General features: G+C 40.2%; 1 protein-coding gene across 3 annotated transcripts; it reads left to right on the top strand.

Moving 5' to 3' along the window:
- The first annotated feature begins 662 nt into the window (after positions 1-662).
- Positions 663-16,614, top strand: nrbp1 (nuclear receptor binding protein 1). 3 transcript variants are annotated; one of them, XM_080453963.1, is made up of 19 exons: positions 663-800; positions 1,196-1,305; positions 1,474-1,706; positions 1,799-1,921; positions 3,817-3,918; positions 4,062-4,151; positions 4,417-4,457; positions 4,585-4,682; positions 6,111-6,194; positions 6,295-6,353; positions 7,092-7,190; positions 7,288-7,420; positions 7,770-7,860; positions 8,183-8,233; positions 9,820-9,955; positions 10,861-10,914; positions 11,965-12,028; positions 13,608-13,663; positions 14,741-16,614. In XM_080453963.1, the coding sequence occupies exons 3-19, from the start codon at positions 1,491-1,493 to the stop codon at positions 14,834-14,836; spliced, it is 1,593 nt and encodes a 530-aa protein (XP_080310089.1). In that variant the 5' UTR covers positions 663-800; positions 1,196-1,305; positions 1,474-1,490; the 3' UTR covers positions 14,837-16,614. The 3 variants fall into 3 exon arrangements, with proteins under 3 accessions (XP_080310089.1, XP_080310087.1, XP_080310088.1); XM_080453961.1 differs by having other exon boundaries at positions 1,447-1,706; XM_080453962.1 differs by having other exon boundaries at positions 1,196-1,309; positions 1,457-1,706.
- The last annotated feature ends 191 nt before the right edge of the window (positions 16,615-16,805 follow it).

The following is a 16,805-nucleotide window of genomic DNA, read 5'->3' as shown; positions in this document are numbered from 1 at the left end:
GATCAGTCTAAAAATGAATCTGACTCCATAATATACGGCTAAATGAAAAATCATCACAAAGAAAGGCCATCAAGAGTCAAACAGTAAATCAGATTTCTGTTTGTATTGCACTGGGGGAGGTATGTTGTAGTAGTGGGTGTAGTCTAGTTATTATATTGTCCTTCGATCTCTGACCTTCAGCACTGAAGACATAGGACAGCACCACACAGCAGAATGTAAACATGTTCAATGCGTGTATGCAAGTCATTTCAGACGCGGCGCCATAGGTCCCCAGATGACAGTGAAGTGACAATTTAAGCCTTTTTAATACCTTAATACCTTAAAAAAATAAAGGAATCACAGACTAGGGCTGGTAATCAACAAACTATGCTATAAAAACTGGTCAAACATTGACCAATTGTCAAATAATATAAGAAAGAGGCAAACATTGTGTAAATACCCGATCTACAAGCTCACAACGCCTCGTGTTCTAAAGTGCTTGTCAGGGTGGGGGGGGGTCCCAAGTTCAAATATGATTATTTTGAGGGGTCGCGGCCTGAAACAGTTGAGAACCACTGATGTAGGGGCCACTAGGGGGGATAGGACCAACCGAACGTGGCAACTTTGCCTGTTGGTGACGTAACGTGACGTGACCCAGAAGGGGCTCAGTGTGTGTTGTGTGTCGCCATCATCATCCTCTAGCTAGCGTTAGGCTATTGTATTCTGTAATGTTGTTTGTCCTTGTAAGCGAGGTTTGAATGAAATGCAGTTGTACTTGTACACGTGTTCATCAAGTGTGTTGAAGACTGGTGCAATATAGTGTAAGTAACCAAATAATATAGACATTATGAGCTAATTGACCAGATACTATCCGAATGCTAGAGGACGAGCTGTCTAACAGACATCCTTATCTGTCAACGACTTTGCTAAAGCTGGCTAGTAGCAGGTTATCTCGTTTGAATAATAACTTGAATGTAAAGTCCTTGTTGTCATTGTTCATTTGTCACATGACAGTTTCACGGGCAACCGATGAATTGAATAATACACAGGACCCCGATAGAAACAAGCCATAGTGCTTTCTTGGGTTTAATCCGTTTAGCATCCTTTTGTATAGAACTGTACTTTCTGTGCTTTTTTGGGGTAAACTGTTAATAAAGTATTCAATCAATCAGTCAATCTAAACCGTTCCGTTTGATCTGTGGTAAATTCATCAAAGGAGCTACAAAAGCAGCACGGCAGGTGTGTCACCAGGCTGAAGGTCCAAAGTGTCTTGTTTGTCTGCTGACCTGGAGCTGGCATCGTCTCACTATATACCTGGTTGACCACGTATGTTTTTCAGCTTGATTTGTCTTTTTCTATTTCATTTATGTGGGGGAAAATGCAAAACATAAGTCTGTCTGTGTTGACATTGATTTAGTATCTAGAATCTGTGTTGTGACCATGCATTACTGTGTATGCATTGTACAGCAGGGAGCAGGCTGCTGTGTCCGACAGGATAAAGAAACCCAAATATGTCTGAGGGTGATTATAAGCAGGCCCCGGACTCTGCCCAAGAGTCAACAGCACTCACTAGTCAAGGAGTGTCATCCGTATCACCCCCTGTGTCCATGGTAACCCAGCCTGCACCCACCACAACAGCTACAGAGGATGAGGAAGAGGAGAGTGAAGATGAGTCCGAAATTCTGGAGGAGAGCCCGTGCGGACGCTGGCAGAAACGGAGAGAGGAGGTACATAACTTGATACTGCTGTGCTGTGTGGCGGAGTCAGTTTCCGAGTTTCAGTGGTTGATGGATAATTTCGACCCCTTTTTTTTTTTTAGGTGAATCAGCGCAATGTTCCTGGGATTGATAATGCGTACTTGGCCATGGACACAGAGGAAGGAGTTGAGGTGGTTTGGAATGAGGTCATGTTCTCTGAAAGGAAGAACTTCAAACTGCAGGAGGTGAGTCCACTGCTGGGCCAATGGGGATGTGTGTGAGGTTTGACACGATTTTGTTTGTTTATTGCAAGGTGATAATGATTCATTGTTAAACTGAAAACTCATGATTTAGACAGTGACTATGATGGTCACAAACAAGTGTGATTGAAGGAAGGACAAGCAGCATCTCTTCAGTACATGGCATTGTCAGAATTTGCCACTTATTTCTTAAAACTGCATGTCTGCCCAAGATATCACATCAGCTCATCCCTGCACAGGCCTGTCACAAGTTACCCAATTATTTAGAGAATCAAAACAAATAATTGTAAGAAAGGTACAGCTTCATTGTAACCTTCTTCAAAGTAACCACATGTACATAGAATCTCAATTTTAAGGGAGGCGCACCGCCCCTGTAAGGTGTGCCCAAGCGAGGCTTAAGCCGAGCGATTGCCAGCGCAGAGCGGTGCAATGGCCGCACTGATTAACCGAGCTGCATATCGATAGGGTGGGATATTATAATTTACTTCTAAATTGCACATAGGACTTGAAAATCTAGGATTGAGTTGACATAGTCCGCATCTGGAAATGTAGATATGCAGCTTTCTTTGGTTCTGAAATGTCAACATTCAACGTGCGAGAGCTGGTTTGCAGAAACTTACAATGTCAACATTTTATCTAGTGATAAAATAAGTGGGAAACAAGTCTTTGTTTCCCTCTTGTTCTAACTTCCTTATGCAAAGCAGTCAGGCCTATTGCTGGCAGCACATGAACACTTTAGATGGCATGCATTACCTCAATGTTTACGGAAACACATTTCAGGGATGTCAGCAGCTATACACTGATTGTTGCATAAACCGCTTGCAAGTTTTTTTTTTTACTCTTCAACATTCAATTCAATGGGTACTGTCATAGACAGGCCCCCTGGAAAGAATAAAAAGATTCTGCACTGGATTTTTGATATTCTGATTGTGAACCAATATTCTTCAACAGACATCATAATTGACTTAGGTTGCCTTTTTTATGAAAAACTATCCTTAAGAGCATTCAACTGATGAACTGAAAACATTACATTTAACTTGAAATGTCTACTTCCCTCCACAATTTATGTACTGTAAGCTAACTCTGTCTCACCATCTGTCTCACACACACATACGCACAGAATCATCTCATTAAGAATTAATATTGAACACAACTCAACAAGAGCCAGCTACCCAACCACAGACCTGTGCCGTCATGTGCAGAACAAATGCCAAGTACCAGGGCTAGTTTAAGCTTGTATTAAAGAACTAACATTTGCATTATGTTAGTTAACACAGTAGCTGACTCTAGCACGTTCTCTTCTTCTGTAGTGATGGTGTGATCAACAAAACTATTAATTGATACAAAATTATGGCATCATCTGCATGATTCTATGGCGTTTCTTTTTATTTTATCATTGTTGTAAATTGTTGTTTGGTCAACTAGAGTTTCCGTTTGATATGCTTTTAGGCGTGAGGAAAATTAGACAGACACTATACAGGAGTGTAGGTCTGTAAAGGGAAAAATACACTTCCCTTGTACTTCAAAAGTATGTGATTACAAAGATCGATCTTTAGGATTTGATCAAACAAAATCGATCTTTACAAATAGATAGTTAACTTGGTGGGGAATTTTGCTCGGATAGTGGCATCTTCTGAGCAGTGACTCACGCTTTAAGAGCTATGCCCACAGAAAGCATTTTTTGAGTGGAGGAGTCCTTTGGAAATCATGTCCAGAGAAGAAGGGGCACTCCAATCCGTCTTTACCATATAAATGCATGTCAGAAAGGTGCTGGCAGCTAAAACAAAAATGCTTTCTGTGGAGACTGCCACTTATCCCCATGTATACAGGAACATACATGTATCCTCCATCATGCTAACTTTTTTTTATTCTCCTCACAGGAAAAGGTTAAGACAGTTTTTGACAACTTGATCCAGTTGGATCATTTGAACATTGTCAAGTTTCACAAGTACTGGGCTGATGTGAAGGAGAACAGAGCTAGGGTAGGCGATTCTCTTTTTTATCAAATAAATTATACACACACACACACACACACACACACACACACACTGAGAACAATATGCTGGCTGTTATAAGTAGTGTTTTATATATATATACTGTATGTTGTTGTATGGTATATCTGCAGGTCATTTTCATCACAGAATACATGTCCTCAGGAAGTCTGAAACAGTTTCTAAAAAAGACCAAGAAAAACCACAAGACCATGAATGAAAAGGTATGTACGGTAACTGCTTCATGCAAACATGACCTCAAAGGCATGTTTTCTCACGCTCACCTGATCGTGCTGTCCTTGATACCTAAGCTCTTTCTTTGAGCTGTGCCACATTACTTCAGGTCTTGTTGAAGCCCAAACTTCATCTTTGCAAGCCTTTACTCCACATACAATAGTTGAAATTGAGATATTTGGAAATGGAACTGCTAATACCGATATCTTTTAACCAAATGGCACATTTAAAGCTGTTAACTTATCTTTCTTTCAGGCCTGGAAGCGCTGGTGCATACAAATACTTTCTGCTCTCAGGTCAGTAGCATACGGGTGTCGGAAGAGTAAATGTTTGAATACATCAGACACTGATGAGTGGACAAAACAGTTTCCTGCCTTGCACTGTGAGCATTTTTTCACTTTGGTCTCCATTTCTTGTTCCTAGCTACTTGCACTCTTGCGAATCTGTTCCCCTCATTCATGGAAACCTCACCAGTGACACCATCTTCATCCAACACAATGGCCTCATCAAAATCGGCTCAGGTGAGCCCCAGTAGAGACCATTTTGAATGCAAAGAGATGCCTGTAGCAAAAACTTTAATGTAATCATGTACTACCATTGAAATGGGTTTTTGTATCTCAGGGCGGTTTCAGACTGGGTTCGTTTGAATCAAACCGTCCCCGAGTACGCTTGGCTGGCCAGCATTCACACTGGCCAAGATTCTAACGCACTCGAGACCATTTTCATTGAACAGTAATGGTAAATATGTGCCTCATGGGGGCGCTGTTGACTATGGGGCTTTGGGAGAGCGAATGTCATTCACAGAAGAAAAGTCACTCTAGAGTGAATAATAAAGTTTGACTGTGTTCCTGACGTTGTCTTGAGTTATAATAACAGATAACAGATCAACAATACACAACCAAAGCAGTGTGTGCACTGGTCTTGTGAAACCTAGAAATGTAACGTCGCCTGTTAATATGATATTGGCGTCACGGACGCATCCTTGGTGTGATGTCACGGACTAATCCTTGGTGTATTTATCCTTATAAATACGTTCGCCACACATGTGTTTTTTGTTTATTATTTTTCACGACTCGCGCTACTCAAACACTAGCGGGATTATTATTTCTTGTCAACATTCAAGTAGAACTATGAGAAGGTATAACCCAGCTAAAATAATGTGTAATTATAAAAAATATATAAATGATATATGATTAGCAGTCCACTTCCTTCTCTTGGAACGGATGGATTCACACTGCCGCGTTCCGTTCCCGACTCTGCAGCAATCGGACCCGAGACTACCTCCCAAGGTGGTTTCGGGTACGGTACGGTGATGCGTTACGGGGAACTGTTCGCTACGTTCACACTACCACAACATCTGCCATGTGGTCCGGGGTGCGCACCCGGGACCATAGTGTGAAAGCGCCCTCAGAGATGCCATAGATCCTATGTGCACAACAAACAAGCAGCACGTTCTCTCAAGGCACATATTGATGCACAAACGGCATACAAATTTGATTTCTTCTACTTGTTTAAACTTTCATATATAATCAATTACAACAAGTTTATAAGTGATAAAAAAAAGAAGAAACACAATGGAAATCATGAATATATTGTCAAACCAATGACCACTTGATACTTTTTGTTTTAAGTGATCTGACGAAGATGGAGTGAAAGATTTGTTGTTAGATAAAGAAGTCTAAACCATAGTTCAGTGTGTGGGTTCTATCCTTAAAGTTTAAGGATTAGCTTAAGTTAAACTATGTTCTACTTTTAACCAAGCACCCACTGTCAACGTGTGCATAGTTAACTTCTCATCATAAGCTGATTAATTGTGAGACAATTACTTAATTACAGCCACATTACAGCTTGTACAGGATCACTTTTAACACAAATGTTATTCGGCCAGATCCATACAGTATTTTTGTCATTGAAAAGTATATTAGCAATTTCTTTGCCTTCCATTTCAGTGGCACCAGACACCATTAACAACCACGTCAAAACCTGCCGCGAGGAACAGAAGAGCCTACATTTTTTTGCTCCAGAGTATGGAGGTGAGCCGAACTAGTGCATCACTCGTTTGGGAAAACTGCATGCGGTGGTGCTGGTGGGGGTGTCATCTAAAATAATGCTGATCCGCATGTCTGCTTTCAGCTGTTGCAGATGTCACCACAGCTGTGGATATCTATTCGTTTGGAATGTGCGCCTTAGAGGTGAGGGAATACCAAGTTCACTAATGAGCTATTACTCACACACTGACAACAATTATAATCCTCTGTGGCTCAATTAATACTATTCATTGAACATAATGAGAAGAATAATTTATGCCAAAATGCTCTTGTTTGCCTGAGTTGTAGTATCATAGAATGCTATGGTAATATACTGATGCATCCCTAACACATTGTTAATAAATTAGACACTTGGCGCAACTGGACATGCTGATTGTTCTATTGTCAGCATGGAACATGTGTTTTAATTCAGACAATATGTTACTTTTCTTTCTAATATGACATAATGGGTTTAACTCCAACACTTCCATACATCATACCCAAGGAATGCGTTTTGAAATATGAGTGAATGGTGCATCTACTCTGTGTATTCAGAATCAGTTTTATTGTTACTTCCATAATACACACTAGGCATACAAGGGAGCAAAATCCCGCTCTCCGCAACTCATGGTGCTTGTCACATTTAAAAACAACAGACACATTAAAAAGAGGCAAAGGCATTAAAAACATTAAAAATTAGAGAGACTGAGAGCAGACAACATTGGTAAGAAAGTGCTGATGCATTCAAAGTGCAATAAAGATACAGTACTAAATTCAAAAGCGATATCTCAAGATTTTGGTTTGGGGGAGCGTTCAGGGTTCTGTTGGTTTGGGGGAAGAAACTGTTGGACAGCCTGCTGGTGCTTGCCCCTTGATTCTAAACTAATTTCCCAATGTTTTTAGATGGCAGTGCTGGAAATCCAGAGCAACGGAGAATCGTCTTACGTGTCCCAAGAAGCCATAAACAGTGCCATTCAGTCCCTGGAGGACCCACTACAACGGGTGAGAGCTAAGCAATTAAAGTCTGTTGGTTTCTGTGTGAGACAAAGAGATCTCTTTGTAAGTTTTTTTTTCTTCTTCTTTTTTCTCCTGCTTCCAGGAAGTCATCCAGAAGTGTCTGGAAGTAGACCCCAGTAAGCGACCAACAGCCAAGGAGCTGTTGTTTCATCAGGCCTTGTTTGAAGTGCCTTTACTAAAACTGTTGGCTGCACACTGCATCGTCGGCCACCAGCGTGAGTATATATATAGAATATTCACCCCTTCTCGCTCTCTTACACGCTTTGTATGCTCAATTAATATAATATATATAATGTAATGTATGCACTATTCGTTTAAGAATGACAGGTTCGGCGTGGTTTAGGGATATTTATTTTACTATACTAATAGGTAGTTTGACCGAATTGCAGTATGTTTTGAACAGCGTGTGTGTATCTGGGGAGAGAATGTAAACCTACCAAAGACCCCTGATATTCCCCATTTGTCTTAGAGTGTGGACAACCTACAGTATGTGACACAAGTGACAGTATGGCTAGTGACAGCATTTAATCTTACGGAAACATCCTATCCTATCCTATCCTACAGATATGATTCCAGAAAATGCTTTAGAGGAGATGACCAAAAATATGGACCCTAACTTGGTGATTGTTGAGTGCAAGGAAGGTGTTCAGCTGAAGTAAGTCTTGAGTATCATGCATCTCTTGAATCAAAATGATAATGACTGGTAAAAGAAACACTTGGCAATAGTAAACAACTACATTTGTGGCATTGTTTCTGATGGTCATATGCAATTCTAATGAGTCCAGTTGTACATTAAGCTTAGATTCTTAGATTGACAACATTTGCAAGCAACCGACAGCATGTAATGTGAGGCCCCCCCCCCACCCATTTTTTTTAAGCGTTTTTTTTACGTCTGTGGCAGAATTGGATTTTGGACCTAAATTACGTTAATTATGTCCTTGGCAGTAAATGAGTTAACCATTATTTGTTATTTTCAGGCTTTCCCAGTTTCCTGCTCTTGAGCTGGACAAGTTCTTGGAAGATGTAAGGTAAGGAAGCAAATTTTGCAGGTAATTGTTTGTTTGAAACTGTGTTTGGTTTTGTTATGTTTGTTACATTTGTAGCTGGGAACATTAGACTGGAACCCCTTCAACTGATGCAGAATGCTGCGGTACGCCTGGTCTTCAACCTCCCAACATTTTTACATGTCTCTCCCCCCTTTTGGGTTCCTTCACTTCCCGTCGTTGCTTGCACAAAGAACAAAACACTGGTGATGGCCTACAAAGGATGTGGCACCCCCTTACCTTCAGGACATGATCCACCACTACACCCCTACTGTAGATCGCTTACATCAGCTAACATTGGAAGTCTGTTCATCCCTTACCTAAAACACCCTGACCAACACTCCAAGTGTCCTATGCTTTTCTCCCTCCTGGCTCCCAAGATGTGGAATTACCTACCCCTCGCAATCAGGACTGCAGACTCACTCCCCATTTTCCACCACAGTCAAAACTCAACTCTTCAGACTCCACCTCACACCCTAACACTCCTCTTTCTTTGTGACCCTTCTTAGTTCGTGTTGCTTATTTTCTGATAGACGCTAGTTATACTGTGCCGATAGTATGTGTGTTACTTGCTCACATATTTAGATAGACACAAATAGACTGTTTGCTTGACCATAAATGCTTAGATAGTATGCTAGATTTCATCTTTAGTTGGTATCCTAGTTACTGAAGAGCTAATTGTCTTTTTCTTTGCATTATACTTGCATACATGACCGTTTACCCTGTTGTTTGTTGACTAGGGTTCATGCCATTTACTCAGATCTTGCACTTGTCAGTCACTCTGGATAACCATTTCATCTGCTAGAGGGCAGGATAGGGCAACAAACCGATCACAAATTGACCACCATTTGTCTTTACATTCTGTCTTCTTTGCTGTGTTCAATTTGCTGCCCTCACGGTTTCCTGCGGTATTATACCGCAGGAATGTACGCATACCTTACGGATGTGTACATTTTGCATCTGTAAGCTTTCACACAATGTGCTGAAAGACAGTCGGAATGAACACAGTACGGACGGGGCCTCTCTGTCCGTATACATATTTAACATAGATTATAAGTGGGCCTTTAGAATAGTTATAAAGTAAATATGCCTAATGTAGCTACTAAATGATTTTGAACCACGGAAAAATCTTTTCCCAGATAAAGGTTAACAACACTTTCTAATAAAGGTGTTGCCTCCCTATCCAATCTGTAAGTTACTATATGTGCAGTTTGAACGAAGCCGCACAGATCACAATGGCATTTCCTGGTTGTGCAGACAGTTCATTTATAGCAGCAGGTGTTTCGTCATTCATGTGAGTGTTGGGAGCTATGATTGGTTTATTGTTTGAGAGGACAGACATAGATATATACACAATCACAAACGCTCTTCTAGATGGCTTGGCCTTCGGCCACGTTGGACATAGTTCTCTTCTAACATTTATGGTCAGGCTCTGCATATTCTTACTCAGGGTGGGAATCCCCACCCCAAGTATCACGTAAAACCAGAATGACCCCAGTGTGAATGTATACATTGAGGTAAGAGTCCTTTAGTTTTTCCTAAGCTTTCGTTACATGGCTTTCTCCTATCAGGAATGGGATCTACCCTTTGACGGCGTTTGGCATGCCCTGTCCACAGCAACCTCAACAGGAGACAGTGAAATCACCCATAATCCCCCCTTCAGTCAAAACCCCTACCCCAGAACCTGCAGAACTTGAGACCAGGAAGGTAAGCCGGACACAAAATATTTGCTATTTAAAGGACGACTTCACCCATATTCAACCTCACTAATGCTCATGATAAAAAGGTGCAATTCTTTTCTACTCAGAGGAGGGCTGTGGAGGGATAGTTCACCCCATAAAATACTTTCTTTCTATCGACTAGTCACCCCATGGAAACTTGAATTCATGGATTGTTGTTGATGATGTTTTAGTTTTTATCGCATTCCCAAGCCAATAATGTGATGACCAGCGGACCAGAATGTGACAAAAACTAAAAAATCACACCCTGTGTGAAGTGGGCGGTGTCTTGCTAGCTAATCACAATACTGAATGGAGTCAACCAATCATGTACAAAAGATAAATACATTTATTGAAACACTCTTTATGATGGACGAAACCATAACTTGAAAAAAACCAATATTTGGTTTTTTTCAAGTTATGGTTACTTATATAGGGCTATGCACATGTGTCATGTGACACTGGCCAATCACAGTCCTGAATAGACTGTGATTGGCCAATCACAGCGCAGGATAATTCTACAAATTTCCTGGGCCCAGATCACAGCGCAGGAAAATGTACATTTTTCCAAATCTCACTTATAGGGGCGGTTTCACCGCCCAAAAATATCCATGAATTCAAGTCTCCATGGGGTGACTAATCGATAGAAAAAAAGCCATTTTGGGGGTAAACTATCCCTTTAAGAAACCCAGCCTGGCACACATGCGCAGCTAAACTTTCCCCCCCTTTTTTGCTGCAGTAATCATCCTAGCACCCAGTCATGGTTTGAATTGTTCATTCACTGCCTCTTATAAAGTAGTAATGAATAATGGTGAACAGATAATAGGGTAATAATGATCAGCATATCTGCTTGGTAAAGCAGTAACCCAGAGCCATTTTCTGTTCACTCCTCAGGTCCTTCAGATGCAGTGCAATATTGAGCCAGTTGACGAGGGAGCCAAGCATCATGTAAGTCTCAAGTCAGACTGGCAGTCGCCCATGACTCCTGAGTCACGAATGTGACTCCCTTCAAAACAACTCGGAACTCCTTAGTTTCACAACTAGGACATTTTCGGCCTCCAGAAATTGCTCTCATGAGGTCAATTTAGGATAAAACAAGACTGGGTGTAATGAAAACTAAGAAATTATGTGGATCTCGAGATCAACATAGAAACGGTGTGGCTACATTTTGAACCTCAGATTTGTCTCCGATGTGGATTTCTGACTTTATGTAACCAGCCTGTGTCATCAGTCAGTCATCTGTGTCGTCACTTGTCTATAACGTATCTATGACATATGACTCCAAGATTGTTTCAGGTCAATCACAGACTTCCATTATACAATTAATTAAAGTAAACTATTTCAAAAGTATAAAATATATGTTAAGAACTTCATCCAGCGGTTTGTGAGATTAGCTCCGGACACACACACACACACACACAGATGGGTAGTTTGTGAATTACATCATGATGTCATCAATATGACTTCAGTTTCCCCCCCGTTAGGGGTCATACATGCTATACATACGTAACAACGTATGCATACATAAAGACAAATGCCGTTCTAAATGGCTGACCTCTTCAGTGCCACGCCATAAAAACAAGCTTCATATTGCAAATCTAGTATAATAATGACGTACAATTCTTATTGCAGAATTTAACAAAAAAGTGCGTTCTCAATCAGCAGCAGATCGGGAATGACCTTCCATTTTGAATTCTGCACAGGCTGTCAGAAAACCTTGTTTCACAGTGAAAGGTCAAAAATACTATTTATTAGCCCCCCAGTCTGGATGGCAGTGCTACAGTATGTGACTGTGTAGGGGGAGGTCACAGGTGCGGCTATGGAACACGGAGCTCTGAAATGATACCCAAATAAATTTCCAACCTGACCTATCGTTTAATTCGTTTTTCAGAATTTGTAGGTTGGAGTTGTCTTCATCACAGTGTAAATATTTTCCTTTTTCAATGGGTCTTTTCTTCCTTTCCCTCCTTCTGAACAAGGCAAATTTTCTCTTTTCAGCTTACGTTGCTCTTGAAGCTTGAGGATAAGTTGAACAGGCACTTGAGTTGTGATTTGCTACCAAGTGAGTATTTTCAACTTTTAGTTTTTTCGTTAATAAGCTATTTTGTCACACAAAAGTGTGACATAAATTAGCGAAAATAGCCGTTCGGCTATTTTCATGAAAGTGGTTAAGGGTATCTGTGGGTCTTTATAGATATTTACCAATGAGTATTAACAAGCTTGTGACTAAATAACCATATTGAATCCATTAGAACACATGTTCTTTTTTAGCATTTCCTGAAAAGTAACAGTTTTGGACATAAATACACAAGGTTTCCTCCCGACAGTGACGATATGTTGTACTGTACTGTAAATCAGTATGGCTGACTGTGACTCGGTTCTACGATAATCACAGTAATATTGCCTTTATACAACAGTACAAACAGTTAGGTAATGGGTAATCTTGCGTAGCCAGACTACTATTACACAATCTCCGAATGCTGCATAGAACTACACCTCCCAAAAGCAGAGAAAGGAAGCTGTCATCTGTTCCTCATTTCTGCTCACGAAAACATATTTAAAATATATTTTATAATTCTCATTTCCGATAACTAGCAAGCTATATATGCTTTCACTACAAATTTACGTGACTTCAAAGACAAAAGGGAAGCGGGGAGGAGGCGGTACATCCGCTTTACCCCCTGATCGTTTTCATCGCTTCCTTTGCCTGTATGACAGAAGCTTTTGAAATTTGTGGGAGGCAACTGTCTGGCTCGGGAGACTAGGTAATGGGAGTATGTTTACTTTTGTGTATGTTTATTATTTTTATTTTTTTTGGCACCACCAACAAATACATTTCAGAACCTCATCAACAATAATGTTGCTAAGCAACATATTAACTCATTCACTGCCATAGGACGACTTTGACGACCTTTTTCCAAAGGCCCAGACTGTCGAGGATGACTAAAACAAATTTTGGACGTTTGTTTTATTTATTTTTTTGCGCACAGAACCAGGAGATAACGTAATCATAAGATTTACTGCTCCATTCACTTCCTGGTTAAAGTATTTGGGAAATATTCTGTATCTCGGCTCCTGTGTTTTACTATTTATTTTTGGCGAGACATGCTATTTTCAACGGCGCATGACAAGTGAACGGGAGGTCGCGATGACATTTTTTTTCTTTTCCCGGAAGCACAGTGAAACCCTCCGTGATTAGCAACCATCAGGGGATCGATCATACTGGAGATAAATATTCTGTGACTACTTAAAAAGGTTAAGAAAATCGCTGGCAGTCTGGGCTTTATTTGTTTATTTACTCTGGCAGTGAATGAGTTAACAGTCAGCCCAGACTAATTCCAGTGCTGTTATACTGTACTACTGTATATCGGCACTCATGGAATACCACTTTTCCAATCAAATCACCTGACCAGAACTAAATGTTAACAGATCACAGGCAGTTACTGGTTGTTCAGAGCCAGGGAAATTGCATGAATCGTGTTGCCCAGTGCAGTATAGATGAATGTATTATCCAGGTATACCTCAGTGAGTGGTTTGAGGTTTTGCTTTAGTGTGTGTTGTACACATGCTGGTACTATTTCAGCAATAGGCTACCTTGCCATCTCTGTAGTTACCTCATTAGCTCTCCATATCTTGCCCAGATGAGAATGTGCAGGAGCTTGCTGTGGAGTTGGTCCAACTAGGATTCATCAGTGAGGTAAGCAGAGTTCATCACGACCACAGTGACGTATTGACATGACTCTAGGTTCAAGCAGTGGTGGAAAAAGTACTCGCATGTCTTACTTAACACATCAGGTGCCAGCATTTTTTCATAACAACTTACGTTGGGTGCCAGCATTCTCCCCATTGACTGCGCTTTGCTGTTTAAAGCTCTAGACTCCACGAGGAGCAAATCCATGTAAAAAAAAACATCCATTCATGTTGCGCGATGACCCTGGCTACAGCCTGGAACGATAACATTTCACTCGCGAGTTACAATGGGGGGGGATCGCGCATCGCGCATGACCGGTTTTCCCCACCGGAAACAGATTCGGAGATATAGGTGTTTTAAAGAAGGAAATAGACAGGAAGTGGATGGCAGCCATGTTTTTTTTTTCCGGTGATCTATCTGGCCTATCCTTCTCAAGATCACAATGGGTACTCCCAGAGCTGCTCTAGCCCCGCCCGTGTGGAGAAAAACGAAAAAAACAAAAAGACATATTTCACGGTCTGGACCGTGTTCGGCACCGGACCGCTACTCTGCGCAAACACGGTTCAGACCGTGTTTGGCACCCGATGTGTTAAGTAAAAGTATCAATACTGCTTTGTAGAAAAATACTCTGTTACAAGAAAAAGTGCAAAATTTACTTGATTAAAAGCACAAAAGTATTGGTATCAAAATGTACTTAAAGTACCAAAAGTTAAAGTACTAAAATGTTTGAAAATAGCAGATCTACAAGCTCACAACGCGTCACATCGCGGCGCTTTGTTTGCTTGTAAATCGGCTATTTTCGAATAGCCTATGTATAAAATGGGCCTGAAGTGGTTAATGTATGTTTTATAATAATTTATATCTGCAAAGTAAAGTTTTCAATTAATTGTAGTGGAGTAAAAGTACAATATTTGCCTCTGAGGTGGAGTAGAAGTAAAAGTATTGAAAATAGGAAATACTCCAGTAAAGTAAAAGTACCTCAAAATTGTACTTATAGTACAGTACTTGAGTAAATGTACACCACTGGGTTCAAGTAAGACTGAGTCAAAGTAAATCCTCTCAATCTGCATCTCTCTACCACAGGGCGATCAGCCGCGACTTGCATCAGTTCTAGAAGAGGCCTTCTCAAAGTTCTACAGCCGTAACGGTTCTCTGAATCCAGTCACCGTCTCCTCATAGCAGAGGAGCAACCAGCCCTTTGTATCCCACCGTCTCCGTTCACATACAGTAGGACTCGCTTTCGTTCCACCTTTAGAGTTGTGGAAAAGCTTTGCAGGAATGAAGGGCAAAGCCTTGGTCTCTTCCCAAATTCGGACTCCTGCCTTCACATCTCGTGGGAAAAGCTGCCACTAAGTGGTTGGTCTATTTGTATCTTTTTTTCCTCCTTCCCAGTGCAGCCATCTGCTTCTCTGTTTTAAAAGAGGAACATTGTAACCTAGTTACAACTTTAAGGAAAATGCTTATGTTTTCTTGTTTTCACTTCTGTCATTGCTATTTTATTGTTGTTTTTTGTCTGTAAGACAATTACCCAATGTGGCTTTTCTGTAATGTGGAACAAAGTCTAATGACTTAATTATAATACACTCTACTAAGTGCATTGGTAGAGACGGAGAGAGAGTGAGGAGAGTGTGTGTGTGTTTGTATGTGAGCGGTGTGTAAGTGGTAGATTTGTAGCTTTGAATTTACATGGTTGTCTGACGAGGATCTTAAGAGCAGGGAAAGTATCTCAGCTCATGACACAACATGCAATGAGCGTTGCTCTGAGAAAGCGAAGATTGAGCTAAACGGAATAGCATAAGTATTTTCCTTACTGTATTTTTAAGATTTTTACTTAAAAACTGTTAAATAGCTGTCTGTATAAAAACAAATCTCTTATGTATGGTGTTGTAAGGTATGTCTGGTTTTCAATGGTCCATGTCAATTTCTCTCTTATTGTGGTGAATGATGCATCTTCCTGGATAAAATCAATTACCCAAGACTGTTGAATGCATTCCACTGCTGATGCAAGTGTTATCTTAATTTCCAACCTACGTATGTCTGTCTGTGGCATAATTTTATTATGCAGTCATGTAATCACAATATTCAGTAACGCATTATCAGCTAAAGTCCCTGTGGTGAAAATGATTTGTACACTGTATAATGATTGTGTACTTTATTTCACAGTCTGCACTTAAAATCATCGGTTTTCTGGTGAATGTATGCTTGTACTTACTTGCTCCATTTCCTTTAATCGTTATTTTCGGTGATAAGGGGATCGTTATTTGACCATGCTCCTTTGACCAACTATTACTGTAACTTGTGTATTTACAAGTAGCCATTTTCCCCATCTGTAATCAAGAACAGCGGATCAGTAATTTTTTTGTGCCATTTCATAGTGGAGAGGTAAGTATTACCCAGACAGAACACTGACATGTTATGAAATGTATTTGTTGTACTGTATGTCAGCAAATATGGTCTTTATATACATGGCCATTATGTAATGAATAATTTGGCATTCATCAGCTTTCATGAAATGTGTTAGGTAAAGTCTGTTTAATGCAAAGTAAACTGCATAAGGTAAAATTATTTGCTCATCATGCATCATATGTGTCAGTTTTTAGTTATTAGCTACAGTATTAGCTGTATTCTGCTTAACATCAGTGGCAGAACATAAAACTAACATTTAGCTCTTTAATATTTTGAGACCATTAGACCACCATTACTCATCACCTCTCAACATATTTTACCTCTATTATAGTTGGCACTATACTCATCCTTCTGACATCAATCTGTTCTGTTGTCTCTAACAAGCAAATATTCATAAATACTATCCATATGACATACTGTATTTCTTCAGTAGGCTATTGGATAATTAAGATGTATGAGTGGTTCTGTATAGCATGCTTGTAACCATCTTGTACACGGTATGCTGAACACTATACTTAAAACCTCTCCCTTATTCACGTCCTGAAATAAAACTTCACACCACTGGAAAGCTCATCTTTCATTATTGTTCTACTTAGTTGACGTGTTATTGCCTAATAGTGTTTTGGAATGTTTCTACACTTCTTTCCTTCCATTTGTACAGTAGCATTTTTTAATAGTGTGTAGTTTGGCTTTAATCTATTCAATTCAAACAAAAATACATTACAAAAACATAAAATCATAT

Source organism: Gymnoscopelus braueri (genome assembly GCF_963280865.1).
Source record: "Gymnoscopelus braueri genome assembly, chromosome: 16".
Classification (NCBI taxonomy): domain Eukaryota; kingdom Metazoa; phylum Chordata; class Actinopteri; order Myctophiformes; family Myctophidae; genus Gymnoscopelus; species Gymnoscopelus braueri.
The sequence above is the reverse complement of the archived record's forward strand: the minus strand, read 5'-3'. Positions and strand labels throughout refer to the sequence as shown.